At 40.7% G+C, this 15,582-nt stretch overlaps 1 protein-coding gene and 1 long non-coding RNA gene across 8 annotated transcripts in view; one reads left to right on the forward strand and one right to left on the reverse strand.

Annotated features, from left to right (window-relative positions):
- The window catches only part of RUNDC3B (RUN domain containing 3B), a 166,064-nt gene that overhangs the window by 73,832 nt on the left and 76,650 nt on the right, over positions 1-15,582 (reverse strand). For all 7 annotated transcript variants that reach the window (XM_008261795.3, XM_051853372.2, XM_017344326.3 and 4 more), the window contains 2 exons: positions 14,433-14,513; positions 8,698-8,866 (listed from right to left, as the gene is read on the reverse strand). In XM_008261795.3, the coding sequence (XP_008260017.2) occupies positions 8,698-8,866; positions 14,433-14,513 (250 nt within the window). The remainder of the gene's footprint in view (positions 1-8,697; positions 8,867-14,432; positions 14,514-15,582) is intronic.
- Positions 1-15,582, forward strand: part of LOC127492686 (uncharacterized) — a 76,422-nt gene that overhangs the window by 53,098 nt on the left and 7,742 nt on the right. The window lies entirely within an intron of this gene.

Genomic DNA, 15,582 nt, shown 5'->3' on the forward strand with positions numbered 1-15,582 from the left:
AATTTTATTCATTTTTTCAAAAAACCAGTTCTTCGCTTGGTTGATTTTTTTAGATTTTTTTTTGGATTCAATCCTGTTAATTTCTTCTCATTTTAATTATTTCTCTTCTCCTACTAGATTTGGGTCTGGTTTGCTGCAGTTTTTCTAGATCCTTGAGATTCGTTGAAAGCTCATTTATTTGGTGCCTTTCCAATTTCTTGATGTAGGCACCTATTGCTATAAACTTTCCTCTCAACACTGCTTTTGCTGTATCCCATAAGTTTTGATATGTTGTATTGTTATCTTCATTTACTTCCAGAAAGTTTCTGATTTCTCTTTTGATTTCTTCTATGACCCACTGTTCATTCAGGAGCATGTTGTTCAATCTCCATGTGTTTGCATACGCTCCAGGGATTCCTGAATTGCTAATTTCCACCTTCATTCTGCTGTGGTCTGAGAAGCTGCATGGTATGATTCTAATTCTTTTGAATTTGCTGAGACTTGCTTTATGGCCTAGTATGTGGTCAATCCTAGAGAAGGTTCCATGCACTGCTGAGAAGAATGTAAAATCTTTAAATGTAGAATTGAAAGTCCTGTAGTTATCTGTTAGATCCATTTGGGCAATAGTGTCAATTAAAACTGCTGTTTCCTTGTTGATCTTCTGTCTGGTTGATCTGTCTATTTCTGAGAGTGGAGTATTGAAGTACCCCAGTACTATTGTATTGGAATCTAAGTCTCCCTTTAAGTCCCTTAACATATCTTTTAAATAAACCAGTGCCCTATAATTAGGTGCATATACATTTATAATAGTTACATCTCCCTGTTGAATTGAACCCTTAATGATTATATAGTACCCCTCTTTGTCTCTCTTAACAGTTTTTGTATTAAAGTTTATTTTGTCTGTTATTAATATGGCTACACCTGCTTTCTTTTTGGTTTCTGTTGGCATGGAATATCTTTTTCCAACCTTGCAAAGTGCTTTCAATTTCTCTGAGGATGTTAGAATTTTTTTCTTTAAAGTACTCTTCTATCCCACTTTATGTTATCTAATTCTTATGTCTTTTTTTTAAAAGATTTATTTATTTATTTGAAAGTCAGAGTTACACAGAGCAGGAGAGGCAGAGAGAGAGAGAGAGAGAGAGAGAGAGAGAGAGAGAGGTCTTCCATCCATTGGTTCACTCCTCAATCAGCCACAACGGCTGCAGCTGCACCAATCTGAAGCCAGGAGCCAGGAGCTTCCTCGGGGTCTACCATGTGGGTGCAGGGGCCCAAGGACTTGGGCCACTGCTTTCCCAGGCCATAGTAGAGAGCTGGGTCTGAAGAGGCACGGTTGGGCTCGAACCAGTGCCCATATGGAATGCTGGCGCTTCAGGCCAGGGCTTTAACCTGCTGTGCCACAGTGCCGAACGTTAATTCTTATGTCTTTAACAAGTTGTTTCAATGATTTTAGCTTTATAATACACATTAGTACATGGTTTTTATTTCAGATTTTGTTTCTGACAATTCTCAAATATTTGTTTTTGTGGGACACGTGTTTGGCACAGTGGTGAAGACACTGCTTCAGAAACTTGTGTCACACATCAGAGTCCCTTGGTTCCAGCCCTGGCTCCAATCATTTCCAGGCTTTAATATGCATCCTGGGATGGCGCTAGTACTTGGGTCCCTGCCACCCATGTGGGAAACCCAGATTGAGTTCCAGGTTCCTGTCTTTGGCCTGGCCCAGCCCTGGCTGCAGTGGGCACTAGAAGTGAACCAGCAGTTGGAAGTTCTCTCTCTCTTTCAGTTAGAATTTTTTAAATTTATTAGAAATTTTTGTTTTTCCATTATAAATATCTCAACAACTAAAGTTATTTCTTACAAATGAACAGTTTCACAAACTTTAAGTACAGATATTGCTTAATATGAGCCACACGTGGAAACCCATAAACATTAACAAAGAATACTCATATACCCCTCACCGTGATGAATCACCATTACTTTCAGAGTAACAGAATGTCTTTCCATCATCGTACCCCCCTGCCTCCTCTGCAAAGATAAGATCTTGAGATGTGTTTTACCAACCTCTTGCATTTTCATCTGGTTTTACCCCAAATCTACAACACCCTAAAAACATACTGTTTAGCTTTGCTGGGTTTGTTTACATTCTTATGAAACCGGCTTTTGTATCGACATTGATGAGTCTAGCTGAAGATCATTTGCTCTCAATACTATGTATTATTCCATTGCATGAAAATTACCATTATCTACTCTCCTGTCAATAGTCATTTGGATCATTTTAGGCAAACAATATTGCTGGGAACATATGTCGTATGTCTCCTGGAATGCATATTCGAGAATTCCCAGCAGCTGTGTTGAAGGACAGAAGCACTGGGCATAGGCTACACGTACCTTCATGTTTACAAGTCCAAATTGTTCTTACTGCTGTGTTCATAGCAGCCACATTTCCACCTGCCATTCTGTCCACATGGCCTTACACTAGGTTTGTACTTCTGCAATATTCCTTCTTTTTCTGCTCTTATCAAGAATCCATATAAAACAAGAATCAGTGCTTTTTGAATATTTACTAGAATATATTTCCCAAACCATCCAAGCCTGATGAGTTTTTGGGGGCTGGGGAGGTATATAAATTTTAAACCACTTACTCAATTTTTAAAGTGGCCATGGGTCTATCAGTTTTGACAAGTAATGTTTATATAAATGCATCTATGTTTTTTAATTCATTGACATAAACTTGTTAAAATCATTCTCTAATAATTATTGGGAGGCTTTCTTTTTCTGTTGCAATTACCCTATGCCATCTGCTCTCTTTCCTTCTCAGAATTATCTACATGTACTATCAAAAAAATGCAATCATTCATTCTAGATTTATCTATTCAAGTTTTTACAATAATAAACTTTTTGTTTTATTCATTCCTTTTCTCTGGTTTTTATTTAATCAGTATCTGTTCTTATTCTACTAGTTTGCTTCTTTTTAACTGGTTTGGTTGTTCTTAACTTACTTTCTGGAAACTTATCTCCTTAATTGTCATTCAGTTCTTCCTAGCACTTCTGCAAGTAGTACACAAGTTGCAACTCACCTTTGTTACAGTGTACTGTTTTCATTCTAAGTATTTCCTTACTTCTTTAAATTCTCAAGGCTTGTAGTAAACTTTCTGTACTAATATAGCTTTACTGCATTGTGATCACTATTATAGCAAGTTTTTGGATATTTGTGAACATTTGTTTGTTTTTTAACTTTTATTTAATAAATATAAATTTCCAAAGTACAGCTTTTGGATTACAGTGGCTTGCCCCCCCCCCAGTAACTTCCCTCAAACCTGCAACCCTCCCCTCTCCCGCTCCCTCGCCCATCCCATTCACATCAAGGTTCATTTTCAATTCTCTTTATATACAGAAGATCAATTTAGTATATATTTAATAAAGATTATATATTATATATATTAAGTAAATATTTCAACAGTTTGCACCCACAAAGAAACACAAAGTGTAAAGTACTGTTTGAGTACTAGTTATACCATTAACTCACATTGTACAACATATTAAGGGCAGAGATCCCACATGAGGAGTAAGTGCACAGTGACTCCTGTTGTTGACTCAACAAACTGACACTCTTATTTATGGCATCAGTAATCACCCTAGGCTCTTGTCATGAGTTGCCAAGGCTTTGGAAGTCTTTTGAGTTTGCCAACTCTGATCTTATTTAGACAAGGTCATAGTCAAAAAGGAAGTTCTTTCCTCCCTTCAGAGAAAGGTACCTCCTTCTTTGATGACCTGTTCTTTCCACTGGGATCTCACTCACAGAGATCTTTCATTTAGGTCATTTGTTTTTGTTTTCGTTTTTGCCACAGTGTCTTGGCTTTCCATACCTGAAATACTCTCATGGGCTTTTCAGCCGGATCCGAATGCCTTCAGGGCTGGTTCTGAGGCTTGAGTGCTGTTTAGGACATCTGCCATTCTAAAACATTTGTTTTATAACTTAGTATGTTCCACAAAAATTGTGTAGTAGGGCTGCTACTGTGGTACAGCAGGCTAAGCCCCTTCCTACAACACCAGTATTCCACACTGGAACACCAGCTCGAGCACTAGCTCTGCTTCCAATCCACTCCCTGCTAAGGTGCCTGAGCAAGCAGCAGAGTACTTGGGCCCCTCACCCACATGGGAGACTGGGAAGGAGTTCCAGGCTCCTAGCTTCAACAGATTATTAAATGTATGTAAAGTCAACACTTTTACTGATTCCTGGTGAATTTTTTTTTTAAAAAAAGCAATACCTCTCTTTAGTCTAAAAAATGATTTTTGCCTTAATGTCTATGCTCATGATACTGGCACAGACTTCTTTTAATTAGTATTTGCCTAGTACATTTATCTCCCTAGTTTTGACTGTTCTGTCATTATCTTTTATGTCTCTCTTACAAACAGAATGTTGTTAAATGTTAAAGCTATTGTTTAATAAATTAAGAAATTGTCTTAATTGTGAAGTTTATGCCATTTACTTCCATTGTGAGGTTGTATCTTTTGGTTATATTTAGATTTCTACCACTTCATTTTATATCTCTTTTTATTATTTTTTTTCTAATTTACTCTCTTCTATTAATCTGATCAAGTTTTTCTATTTTTTTCCAACTACTCACTTAAAATTTAAACATTACATTTCTATTCTGTTAATTAAACTCCTAGATGTTAAATTTGAAAGCAGGCATCCACATTAAAAGTATCTTTTCTGGGGTCAGCGCTGTGGTGCAGTAGGTTAAGCCTCTGCATATGGTACCAGTATTTCATATGGGCACTGGTTTGAGCCCCTCGCTGCTCCACTTTTTTTTTTTTTTTTTTTTTTTTTTTTTTTTTTTTTTTTTTGACAGGCAGAGTGGACAGTGAGAGAGAGAGACAGAGAGAAAGGTCTTCCTTTGCCGTTGGTTCACCCTCCAATGGCCGCCGCGGCCGGCACGTTGCGGCAGGCGCACCGCACCGATCCGATGGCAGGAGCCAGGAGCCAGGTGCTTTTCCTGGTCTCCCATGGGGTGCAGGGCCCAAGCACCTGGGCCATCCTCCACTGCACTCCCTAGCCACAGCAGAGAGCTGGCCTGGAAGAGGGGCAACCGGGACAGAATCCGGCGCCCCGACCGGGACTAGAACCCGGTGTGCCAGTGCCGCAAGGTGGAGGATTAGCCTAGTGAGCCGCGGCGCCGGCCCCACTTTTTTTTTTTTTTTTTTTTTAAGAGTTATTTATCGGCTGGCGCCGCGGCTCACTAGGCTAATCCTCCGCCTAGTGGCGCCGGCACACCGGGTTCTAGTCCCGGTCGGGGCACCGGATTCTGTCCCGGTTGCCCCTCTTCCAGGCCAGCCCTCTGCTGTGGCCAGGGAGTGCAGTGGAGGATGGCCCAGGTGCTTGGGCCCTGCACCTCATGGGAGACCAGGAAAAGCACCTGGCTCCTGGCTCCTGCCATCGGATCAGCGCGGTGCGCCTGCCGCAACGTGCCGGCCGCGGCGGCCATTGGAGGGTGAACCAACGGCAAAGGAAGACCTTTCTCTCTGTCTCTCTCTCTCTCACTGTCCACTCTGCCTGTCAAAAAAAAAAAAAAAAAGAGTTATTTATCCATTTGAAAGTCAGAGTTACACACAGAGAGAAGGAGAGGCACAGACAGAGAGAGAGGTCTTCCATCTGCCAGTTCACTCCCCACTGGCAGCAACGGCCAGAGCGGTGCCGATCCAAGGCCAGGAGCCAGGAGCTTCTTCTAGGTCTGGATCAGAAGTGGAGCGACCAGGACTCGAAACGGCATCCATACGGGATACCGGCACTGCAGGCATCAGCTTTTACCTGCTATGCCACAGCGCTGGCAGAGCTGCTCCACTTTTGATCCAGCTCCCTGGGAAAGCAGCAGAAGATGGTCCAAGTGCTTGGGCCTCTGCATCCACATGGGAAACTCGGAAGAAGCTCCTGGCTCTTGGCTTCAGATAAGCCCGGCCCCAGCTGTTGCAGCCATTTGGGGAGTGAACCAACAGATCAGTCTCTGTCTCTTCCTTTCTGTAACTCTGCCTTCAACTAAAATAAATCTTTTTAAAAAAATGTCTTTACCCTCTTTGACTATTTAATACAAGGAGTTCCAAAAGCTTTGCTTCAGTCATAATCTCTTACTACTCTCTTATTCTTTTTGATATTCTTAGTATTTTAGTTCTACTTTGCCTTCATTTTCCCACAAGTAGGAAAATGAGTTCTCAAGAGATGGCTGTTAAATTTTCAGAAATTTTGTAAGTCATTTGATAAACATTGCTATTGTTAAAAACTGAATATGAGAATTTACAATAAATTATATTCATGAAGGTTACAACTATTCAAAATCTCTCACTTCCTAATTTATGACACTTAATATTATCTGTATTCCTGCAGTCATTTATATCTACTTCATCCACCTAGTCAAAACACTGCATACTGAATGACACTGCTGTGAATCCTTTGCAATTTTTGCCACCAGCAATGTCATTTTGGTATGTTTAAGTCAGCACGAAGAGAGGATTCATTGCAGAGAAACTGGCTAATTCTACAAATCGGGGCTCTTCCCTCCAGCACACCCCTGCCATCCCACACTGGTCATGAGTTTTTGTTTTCACCCAGTGAAGGTTTATTCACCAATGTACTTCTTACTCTACCACTCCGCATGTCACTCCTGCCTTCTAGGTCGAGTTTCCATTTGGAATGACTGTGTACCTTTCTCTGCTATTCCTCTATGGGTAGTAAATCACAAGAGCCTCGTGTAAGTGATTAGGCCCTCAGTCCCTGCGGCCTGCAGTGGCTTTACCTAATGTACTTAATCCTCTTGTTTGCAGGTCCTTCTGTGTTTCAAGTCCCTAAGGAGAACTTTTTCTCTGAGGCACAGCTCTCTAAGAAACTTTAAAATTGTATTCTATTCAGCATTTTCAAATTTTTAAAATAGAAAGACTTTCAGATGATCTTATCTGACTTCTTGCTGGGTACAGAAGTCTCTTTTAATAAGGTATGAAAGTTTTCTTTAGGGCTGGCACCGTGGCATAAAAAGTTAAGCCTTTGCCTGCAGCACTGGCACCCCATATGGGTGCCAATTTCACTTCAGATCCAGTTCCTTGCTAATGTGCCTGGGAAAGCAGCAGAAGATGGCCCAGGTGCTTGGAATCCTGCACCCACATGGCAGTCCTGGAAGAAGCTCCTGGCTCCTGGCTTCAGATGGGCCCAGCTCTGGCCACTGCAGCCATTTGGGGAGTGAACAGGCAGAGGGAAAATAGCTCTCTCTCTCTCTCTAACTCTGCCTTTCAAATAAATGTATCATTAAAAGAAGTTTTCTTTAGGGCCGGTGCTGTGGCGTAGCGGGTTAATGCCCTGGCCTGAAGCTCCCACAGCCCATATGGGTGCCAGTTCTAGTCCTGGCTGCTCTTCTTCCGAACCAGCTCTCTGCTATGGCCTGGGATAGCAGTGGAAGATGGCCCAAGTCCTTGGGCCCCTGCACCCACATGGGAGACCCAGAGGAGGCTCCTGGCTCCTGGCTTCAGATAGGCGCAGCTCTGGCTGTTGCACCCAACTAGGGAGTGAATCATCAGATGGAAGACCTCTCTCTCTCTGTCTCTGCCTCTCTCTGTAACTCTCTTTCAAATAAATAAAATAAATCTTTAAAAAAAAGTTTTCTTTATATATTTTTTCCAAGATTTTAACTTGCTATAATTGAGATGTTTTCATAGTCTAAGCAGTAGACTATTTGTATACAGTGGATCCATTCATATTTGTAAATGTATTACCATCTTTTCTATGCATTTTTAAAGATTTATTTTAATTATTTGAAAGAGTTACAGAGAAAGGCAGAGACAGAGAGAGAGAGGTCTTCTATCCATTGGTTCACTTCCCAGATGGCCGCACCGGCCAGAGCTGCACCGATCCAAAGCCAGGAGACAGGAGCTTCTTCCAGGTCTCCCACATAGCCACAGGGGCCCAAGGACCTGGGCCATCTTCCACTGCTTTCCCAGGCCACAGCAGAGAGCTGATCAGAAGAGGAGCAGCTGGGACTAGAAGCAGCACCCATATGGGATGCCGGTGCTTCAGGCCAGGGCTTTAACCTGCTGCACCACAGCGCTGGCCTCTCTTTATGCATTTAAAAACTATATTTCTATCACTAATTCCACTAGCCTTTCCCTATGTATTTATAAATGTATTACCATTTTTTCTATGCATTTAAAAATATACTTATATCACTAATTCCACTGGTCTTTCCCTATGTATTTTATCTATGAACAATATGCTTGAAGGATGAAAAGGGACAAATAGATAATATAATAAAAAGGTAAAAGTTACAATCTTCTGAAGATAAAGGCATTTTTTGTTTAGCTATGTACTCCACTTTGTGTACCACAGTGCTTGACACGCAGAGCTGCTAAAATTCCTAATTTAAAAAGAACAGACATGTGTACAGGTGATCACAACTAACATTTTCTAAAATTAATTACAGAAACTAAAAATTTTGAATATATAAACTCAACTGTTTTTAGTGATAGAATAAAGGTCCTATTTTTATATTAAAACATAAAATTAGGAGAAGTTGAACACATAAAATCTCCTAAAACTTCACCTGACTTTTAACCAAAAGGAGGACAAAGGGAAGGAGCAAAGGAACAATAATTTTATTCAGTTAAAAGATGTTTTTGCAGTGACAGTTCAAAGGCAATGAGACTCAAATTAAGTGACTTTGGACAACTGACAAATACCTTCTGTTCCAGGGTAAGCTGGTACTTCTGCTTCACTCTCTTACACTTGTTGAACCAACTGTTCTCATCCGTGATGAAGGGAGGCCCCACGTTCTCTGGAGTGCTGCTTTCACTACCACTGCTTCCCAAAGTCCTCAGCTCTTCCTCGTCACTGCTGATGCTATCAGAACTGGGAAGACCAACATTACACACAGAAATGAGTATGACGTTCAAAGTGACTGTTAGGATTAACGTACCTGTATTTATAGATAAATTTAGCACTAAACACAGAATAATAATAATGATATTTTAAAGAAATTAGCTTCCTAAACAAATAGTGAGGAACCAAGGGCTGCTGGTTTCCTCTCACAAAAGCCTAGAGAAGATACACGAGTGATAACAGAACTAAGTAATCAGCATAAAAAACCACGAGAACATCCGGAAGACAGACGAAAGGCTCAGAAAGAAGAGAACCGGAAACTCCAGACGTGTGGGACGAGCATTCTAGTCAGGTTCTCTTCACTGCCTAACACGGGTGACTGACTGTCCAAGCTCCACAGAAAAGGACAGAAAGCAGGACAGAAAAGCAGCACTTCCAATTAATGGGCTATGACACAGGAGAGCATTCAGGACCGATCAAGAAGAAGGTAAAAGGGGTTCAGAAAAACCAGTCATTCTTAAGCATGTCCCACTAGCTGCTCCACTTCCAGTCCAGCTCCCGGCTAGCGTGCCTGGGAAAGCAGTGGAGGAGAAGGGGTGGACATCTGTCCAAACTCAGAAAGATCTGTTTATTTACAAAGTCTGCTTTTATTTTTTTTAAAAATCTTTGCACTACACTCAAACTGAAAATGTACCTTAATCTTTGCCATGTGTCCCTACATAAATTCTCTGACCTACCTTGCAGGCTGACAGATTACACGACCCACATGCCAGGAGTCCAGTCCCGCTCATACCTGAGAGGAAAGAATGCCCGACAGAAGGGCCACAAAGAACCTGGATGGACAGCCCTTGCTGAGTTTCCCTACTTGGTCTACTTGTCCCACCACATTTCTGGAGCTGTCATGCTGCACCCATGCTTATGCAATGAAGTCTCCAGAAAAACCCAACAGGACAGGGTTCAGAGTTCAGTTTGCTGAGACAGGGTTCAGAGAGTTCCCAGGTAGTTCAACAAGTGAAAGCCTGCAGGGCGGTAAACAAGAACTCATCCACACGGGGCCCCCCTAACGCCACACGGAAGCTCCTGTGTCCAGCACCCTTCCAGGCCTCACTCTCTCTCTTCAAACTGGCTGTGTATCTGTCTTTTAAAAAACCCTATAGGCCAGCGCCGCAGCTTACTTGGCTAATCCTCTGCCTACGGTGCCGGCACAGCGGGTGCTAGTCCTGGTTGGGGTGCCAGATTCTGTCCCGGTTGCCCCTCTTCCAGGCCAGCTCTCTGCTGTGGTCCAGGAGGGCAGTGGAGGATGGCCCAAGTGCTTGGGCCCTGCACCTGCATGGGAGACCAGGAGGAAGCACCTGGCTCCTGCCTTCGGATCGGTGCAGAGCCAGCAGTCTCGTCCATCTGGGAGGTGAACCAGCGGAAGGAAGGCCTTTTTCTCTGTCTGTCTGTATGTCTCTCTCTCTATCTCACTAACTCTGCAAAACAAAAACAAAAACAAAAAAACCACCGACAAATGAACTGGTAACCACGTAGCCCCGATTTCTGTGAATTGTTCTAAACAAATAATGGAGTATAAAGTAATGGTGCTGTGGGAATCCCAACTTGTAGCCGATGGTCAGTTTCAAGCTCCAGAGTGCCAGATTCATGCCTCGCATCAGATGTGAGAGCAGGTTTCGAACACTGAGCCCTTAACTAGTGAGATCAAACTGAGTTACAGGACACCCAGCTGAGGTCTGCTGCAGAAAACATTGCTTGCGTCCTGGTCGGGACAAAAACCACGTGTTGGGATCACAGAAGTGATCGGTGTTGTGAGTGTGTAATAAAAGGAGCTGAGTTTGATTTTTCCCACTCTATTCTGTGATATATGGAAATATCTAGAAAAGAGGGGTAATTAATGGTGGTGGGTAACTGCTAGTGAAAAGACCTTGACAGAAGAGAAGGGATGGGATGTGGGAACTAGGTCAAAGGTCTGGCCTTAGGTAGCAATGATTAATTTATCTTTACTAAAAGTAGATGGAACATTCCAAGAAGAGCAATTTAACAGCTTACTTGATCATGTTCAGTCTTTTTAAGTTAGCAATTTTGTTTGCAGAAATTTACCTCTTCAGTAAATAGCCATGTGGGTTTTTAAAGAGGTTTATTTGTTTTTATTTAAAGCTCAACATAATAGGATAAAGAAATAAGGTGAGAGATCTTCTATGTATTGCTTCATTCCCCACATGCTCACAACAACTAAGGCTGGGCCAGCCCAAAGCTAGGAGCCTGGAATTCCATCCAGGTCTACCCCATGGGGGCAGGACTCAACTACTTGAGCCATCCCCTGTTGCCTCTCAGGGAGCTCCTTAGCAGGGAGCTGGACAGGAAGTAAAGGTGGGACTCCTTCAGCAGTGGCTTAACCCACTGTGCCACAATGCTTACACAATAACCATGTTTAAGCAAGATATAGCTCTAAGAATGTTGAAAACGGCATTATGTTTAACAGTGAAAACTTGGAAGAATCATGAAAGATCAACAATCGTTAGCTAACAGTATACTCCAAAAATTAATTGAAAATGAAATTAAAGGATAATTTTTAGTACAGCAATTTTTTTCCTGTATAGCTTATTCATAATATATATCTCCCATGAATTTTTGAAGTACTCTTGTATATATAGATTCCAAGTTTTTTCTGCACCAAAATAAACTTGCTTTAATTCCAATTTCCATGACTTTTTTGAGATATCCTCTTACGAGATTTTTCTAGCTTAAAATCCAATGGGGAAAAAACATGTAAGGATGTGGAAGATTAAAATTATATCAAATAGTAACTCAGGGAAAGCAACTCCAAATTTGTCTAATTAAGATATATTTCCACAGAAACAATTTCATTTTTAAACTATCAATTCTCTGTAGCAACTAGGATAGTTCAAATCTTTCCAAAAAGAAAAATCCTAAGGTCAGGAATACCAAGTGGCTATGACTAGGCTGAACTGGTTCTGCCTTTCTCACTTTCCTTTCCATTTTACAACAGGATAACAGGAATTCTTCAGCATACAAAGAAGGATAAATTATACATACAAGTTTAGCTCAGTGCACCAAAGACAAAATTAAAGAAAAAATAAACGAAAAGTGACTAAGCAGTTGGGGATAAAGGGTCTAAATGATTAAATTCACTCTAAGAGGGGCCAGCGTTGTGGGGCAGCAGGCTGAGCTAACGCCTGCCGCACTGGCATCCCATATCAGAGCACAATATGGCTGCTCATCTCCAAACCAGCTCCTGAATTACATCTGGGAAGCAGGGGAAAAGGACCCCAGTACTTGGGCCCTGTCACCCATGGGGGACCCAGATGGGGTTTTGGGCTAACCTTGGTCTGGCCCAGCCCTGGCCATGGAGGCTGTCTGGGGAGTGAGCCAGTGGATGGAAGATCTTTTGTCTCTCATTGTATTTCAAATAAATAAATGGGTAGATCTTAAAAAAAAAAAAAAAAAAAATTCAAGGACCAGCAGTTGTGGCACCGTGAGTTAAGCAGCAACCTGGGACACCAGCATCCCATATGAGTACCAGCTCAAGTCCTGGCTACTCCACTTCCAATCCAGCTCCCTGCTGACGAGCCTGGGAAAAGCAGCGAGAATGGCTGAAGTACTGGGGCCCAACTACCCAGATAGGAGGCCTGGATGGAGTTCCAAGCTCCTGGCTTTGGCATGGTTCAGTCCCAACCGTTGCAGTCATTCTGGGAGTAGAATGGCAGGTAGAAAATATCTCTCCCTCTCTCTGTAATTCTGCATTTCAAATAAATAAATATTTTTTTTAAAGTTCATTATAAAAGCAGCAGTTGAGAAGATTCCATTATTTTATTTTTTTAAAGTATAGAGAAATATTAGTATTTATATTCAACTTATCTTTATCTTTTATTTATAGTCATTTCCTAAATCATTCAAAATTGCTTTTCCATCTACGATGATCAAACTCCTTTCTCCAGATGACACCTTAATCTTTAATTCCAGACTTGTATTTTGCCCACTGTGCCACAACCCGTTATTTAATCTCTATGTGTTTCACTTTTCTCACTTGTAAAATAGAGATAGCAGTGCCTCCCTCTCTGGTATCTGAGAAGTAAATGAATTAATAGAAGGGAAGCACTTAGAAAAATGTCTTCTATAAAATAAGCATTCAATAAATATTATTTCAAACTATTAGTCATCCTCACAAAGTGTTCTATATTCTATAATATCTCAAAGCAGCATAATTTTATGCCTTCTGAAAACAGTCAGCTGTATTTCTTTTTTAGACTTATTATATATAATATTATATATTAATAATAATTATTAATAATATATTTTATATATTATATATCCCTTTTCCCAAGGAATCCACTTACATAATCATATTAGAAATCTTGGTGTCCTAACCCTCTCTTCCTCCTTCCTCACCATCCAAAATATCTTCACACTCCTAGCTCTGAAATGTTAATGACTTCTCTTATTGGACAGAGATTATCTTATAGGTAAGGACTGTATTCTTTTCCAGAAATTCATAAAGTTCTCATATTCTCCATATTTATGATCCCAGGCAACAAGAAAAATCTCTCTCCTATGTTAGGCATACAACAAATGGTCAATGTATGTGTCCTTACATTATTTTTAGTCACTACACATATACATATATATATATATATACTTAATACCTTACAGCTCCAGTCTGATTATAACATTTTAGAAATATATAAAGGTCATCGTTCTATTCAGCAAATTTCAAGCAGATTTTAACAACATCTGTAAGTTTCATCTGATTAATTTTCAATGCTGATGAAAGTGTGAGAAATCCAGAACTCTGCTAAAATACTGGTAGTAGGAAAAAATGGTAAAAATCTTTTATACGATATACTTTGAGTCATAACTTATTTTCATTTAATGTCCTGTAATAACTGAAAATTTACAATTGAAACAAAATTATTTGTACAATGTTCATTATTCTTCTTCTCTTTATAATGGAGACATTGAAAACACCCTAAATAGTGAATTATGGTTTTCAAATTTCAATGGAAATTATTTCAGAGCTATTAAAGATTTTACTCTTTTTTTTTTTTTTTTTTGGACAGGCAGAGTTAGACAGTGAGAGAGAGACAGAGACAGAGAGAAAGGTCTTCCTTCTGTTGGTTCACCCCCTCAAATGGCCATTATGGCTGGCGCACTATGCTAATCCAGAGCCAGGAGCCAGGTGCCTCCTCCTGGTCTCCCATGCAGGTGCAGGGCCCAAGCACTTGGGCCATCCTCCACTGCCTTCCTATGCCACAGCAGAGAGCTGGACTAGAACCTGGGGTGCCAGTGCCGCAGGCAGAGGATTAGCCTAGTAAGTCATGGTGCCGGCCAAGATTTTACTCTTTTATAAGGACTACAGCAATATAAATGTCTCTGTTATGTAAAAACTACATGCTGGGATTACAATCATGTAAACTGTATGTATTTACACAAATACTGAAAACAACACTGGAGTTTATATTCTTTAATGATTTCTGATACTGAAACACATGTTTGTACAAGCAGTTTTAATCAAGTGAACACTGCACCACAAAAGAGACTTAATTAAGATATGAGTAACATGTTTCAAAATGGCAAATACCTTTGGGTAAACTTCAGATATGGTGTATAGTCTATAACAGCAGGAAAGTGGCCATCCAATCCCTCTCCCTTGAGGCAAAAGCTAAGACAACAGAAAACAAATATTCATATTAATACAGAAAATTTTAAATTGCAAGTAAATGTTATAGACAAACTATTGCTAGAGATATTTGCTTCACTAAATTCCAGATGACTTTTTAAATATTTATTTATTATTTATTTGACAGGCAGAGTTAGAGAAAGAGAAGGAGGGAGAGAGATCTTCCAACTGCTGATTCACTCCCTAGATAGCTTCTTTTGGGTCTCCCAAGTGGGTACAGAGGTCCAACCACTTGGGCCGCCCTCCACTGCTTTCTCAGGTCATTAGCAGGGAGCTGGATAGAAGTGGAGCAGCACATCTCCTACCCAGACTGACCCAGAAGAAGAAGAAGGGAAGAAGAAATGGGGGACCCATACTTATGTCCACAAAAACTTCAGTTTGAATGCAGACTGGGTTCTCAGCCCTTTACGGAGATACCCAATTGGTCTACCAGTTGTAGCCATTTCTGTATCTTCATTTTTTCCAATAAACTATGCTAAAATGACTTTCTCATCTGCTCCTTTATCAGTCACATTCTTCGTCACTGATAGAACAAGTTCCCAGGGTCTGAATCACTGGTAACATTAGGTGAAAAGATAATATCCCACACACAGATAGGAGTAGAAAATGAAGGCTTTCATGATGTGAATGGAAGGGGAGAGGGAGTGGGAAAGGAGAGCGTTGCGGGTGGGAGGGACGTTATGGGGGGGAAGCCATTGTAATCCATAAGCTGTACTTTGGAAATTTATATTCATTAAATAAAAGTTAAAAAAAAAAAGAAAGAAAATGAAGGCTTTTAAACTATTGGAATGGGTCAAAAGACCTGGATCTTGGACCTCCAATCTTCATTCAGTCCTTTATGAGGTTGTGGAAACATGGAAAAGATAGACTTTTCCAAAATCATACTGCGAGTCTTGTACCCCAATCCAGTAACCCTTCTTTCTATATGACAGGATGTAGAAAGAGATCACAGGACAGGGAAAAGTGTTTGATTTTAGGATTACCATTATGGAAACAAAAAAAAGTACATCTTCTAGGAAGAGAAGGACAGGAATATTTGTAATATGTAGGT

Source organism: Oryctolagus cuniculus, chromosome 16 (assembly GCF_964237555.1).
Source record: "Oryctolagus cuniculus chromosome 16, mOryCun1.1, whole genome shotgun sequence".
In the NCBI taxonomy this organism is placed as follows: Eukaryota; Metazoa; Chordata; class Mammalia; order Lagomorpha; family Leporidae; genus Oryctolagus; species Oryctolagus cuniculus.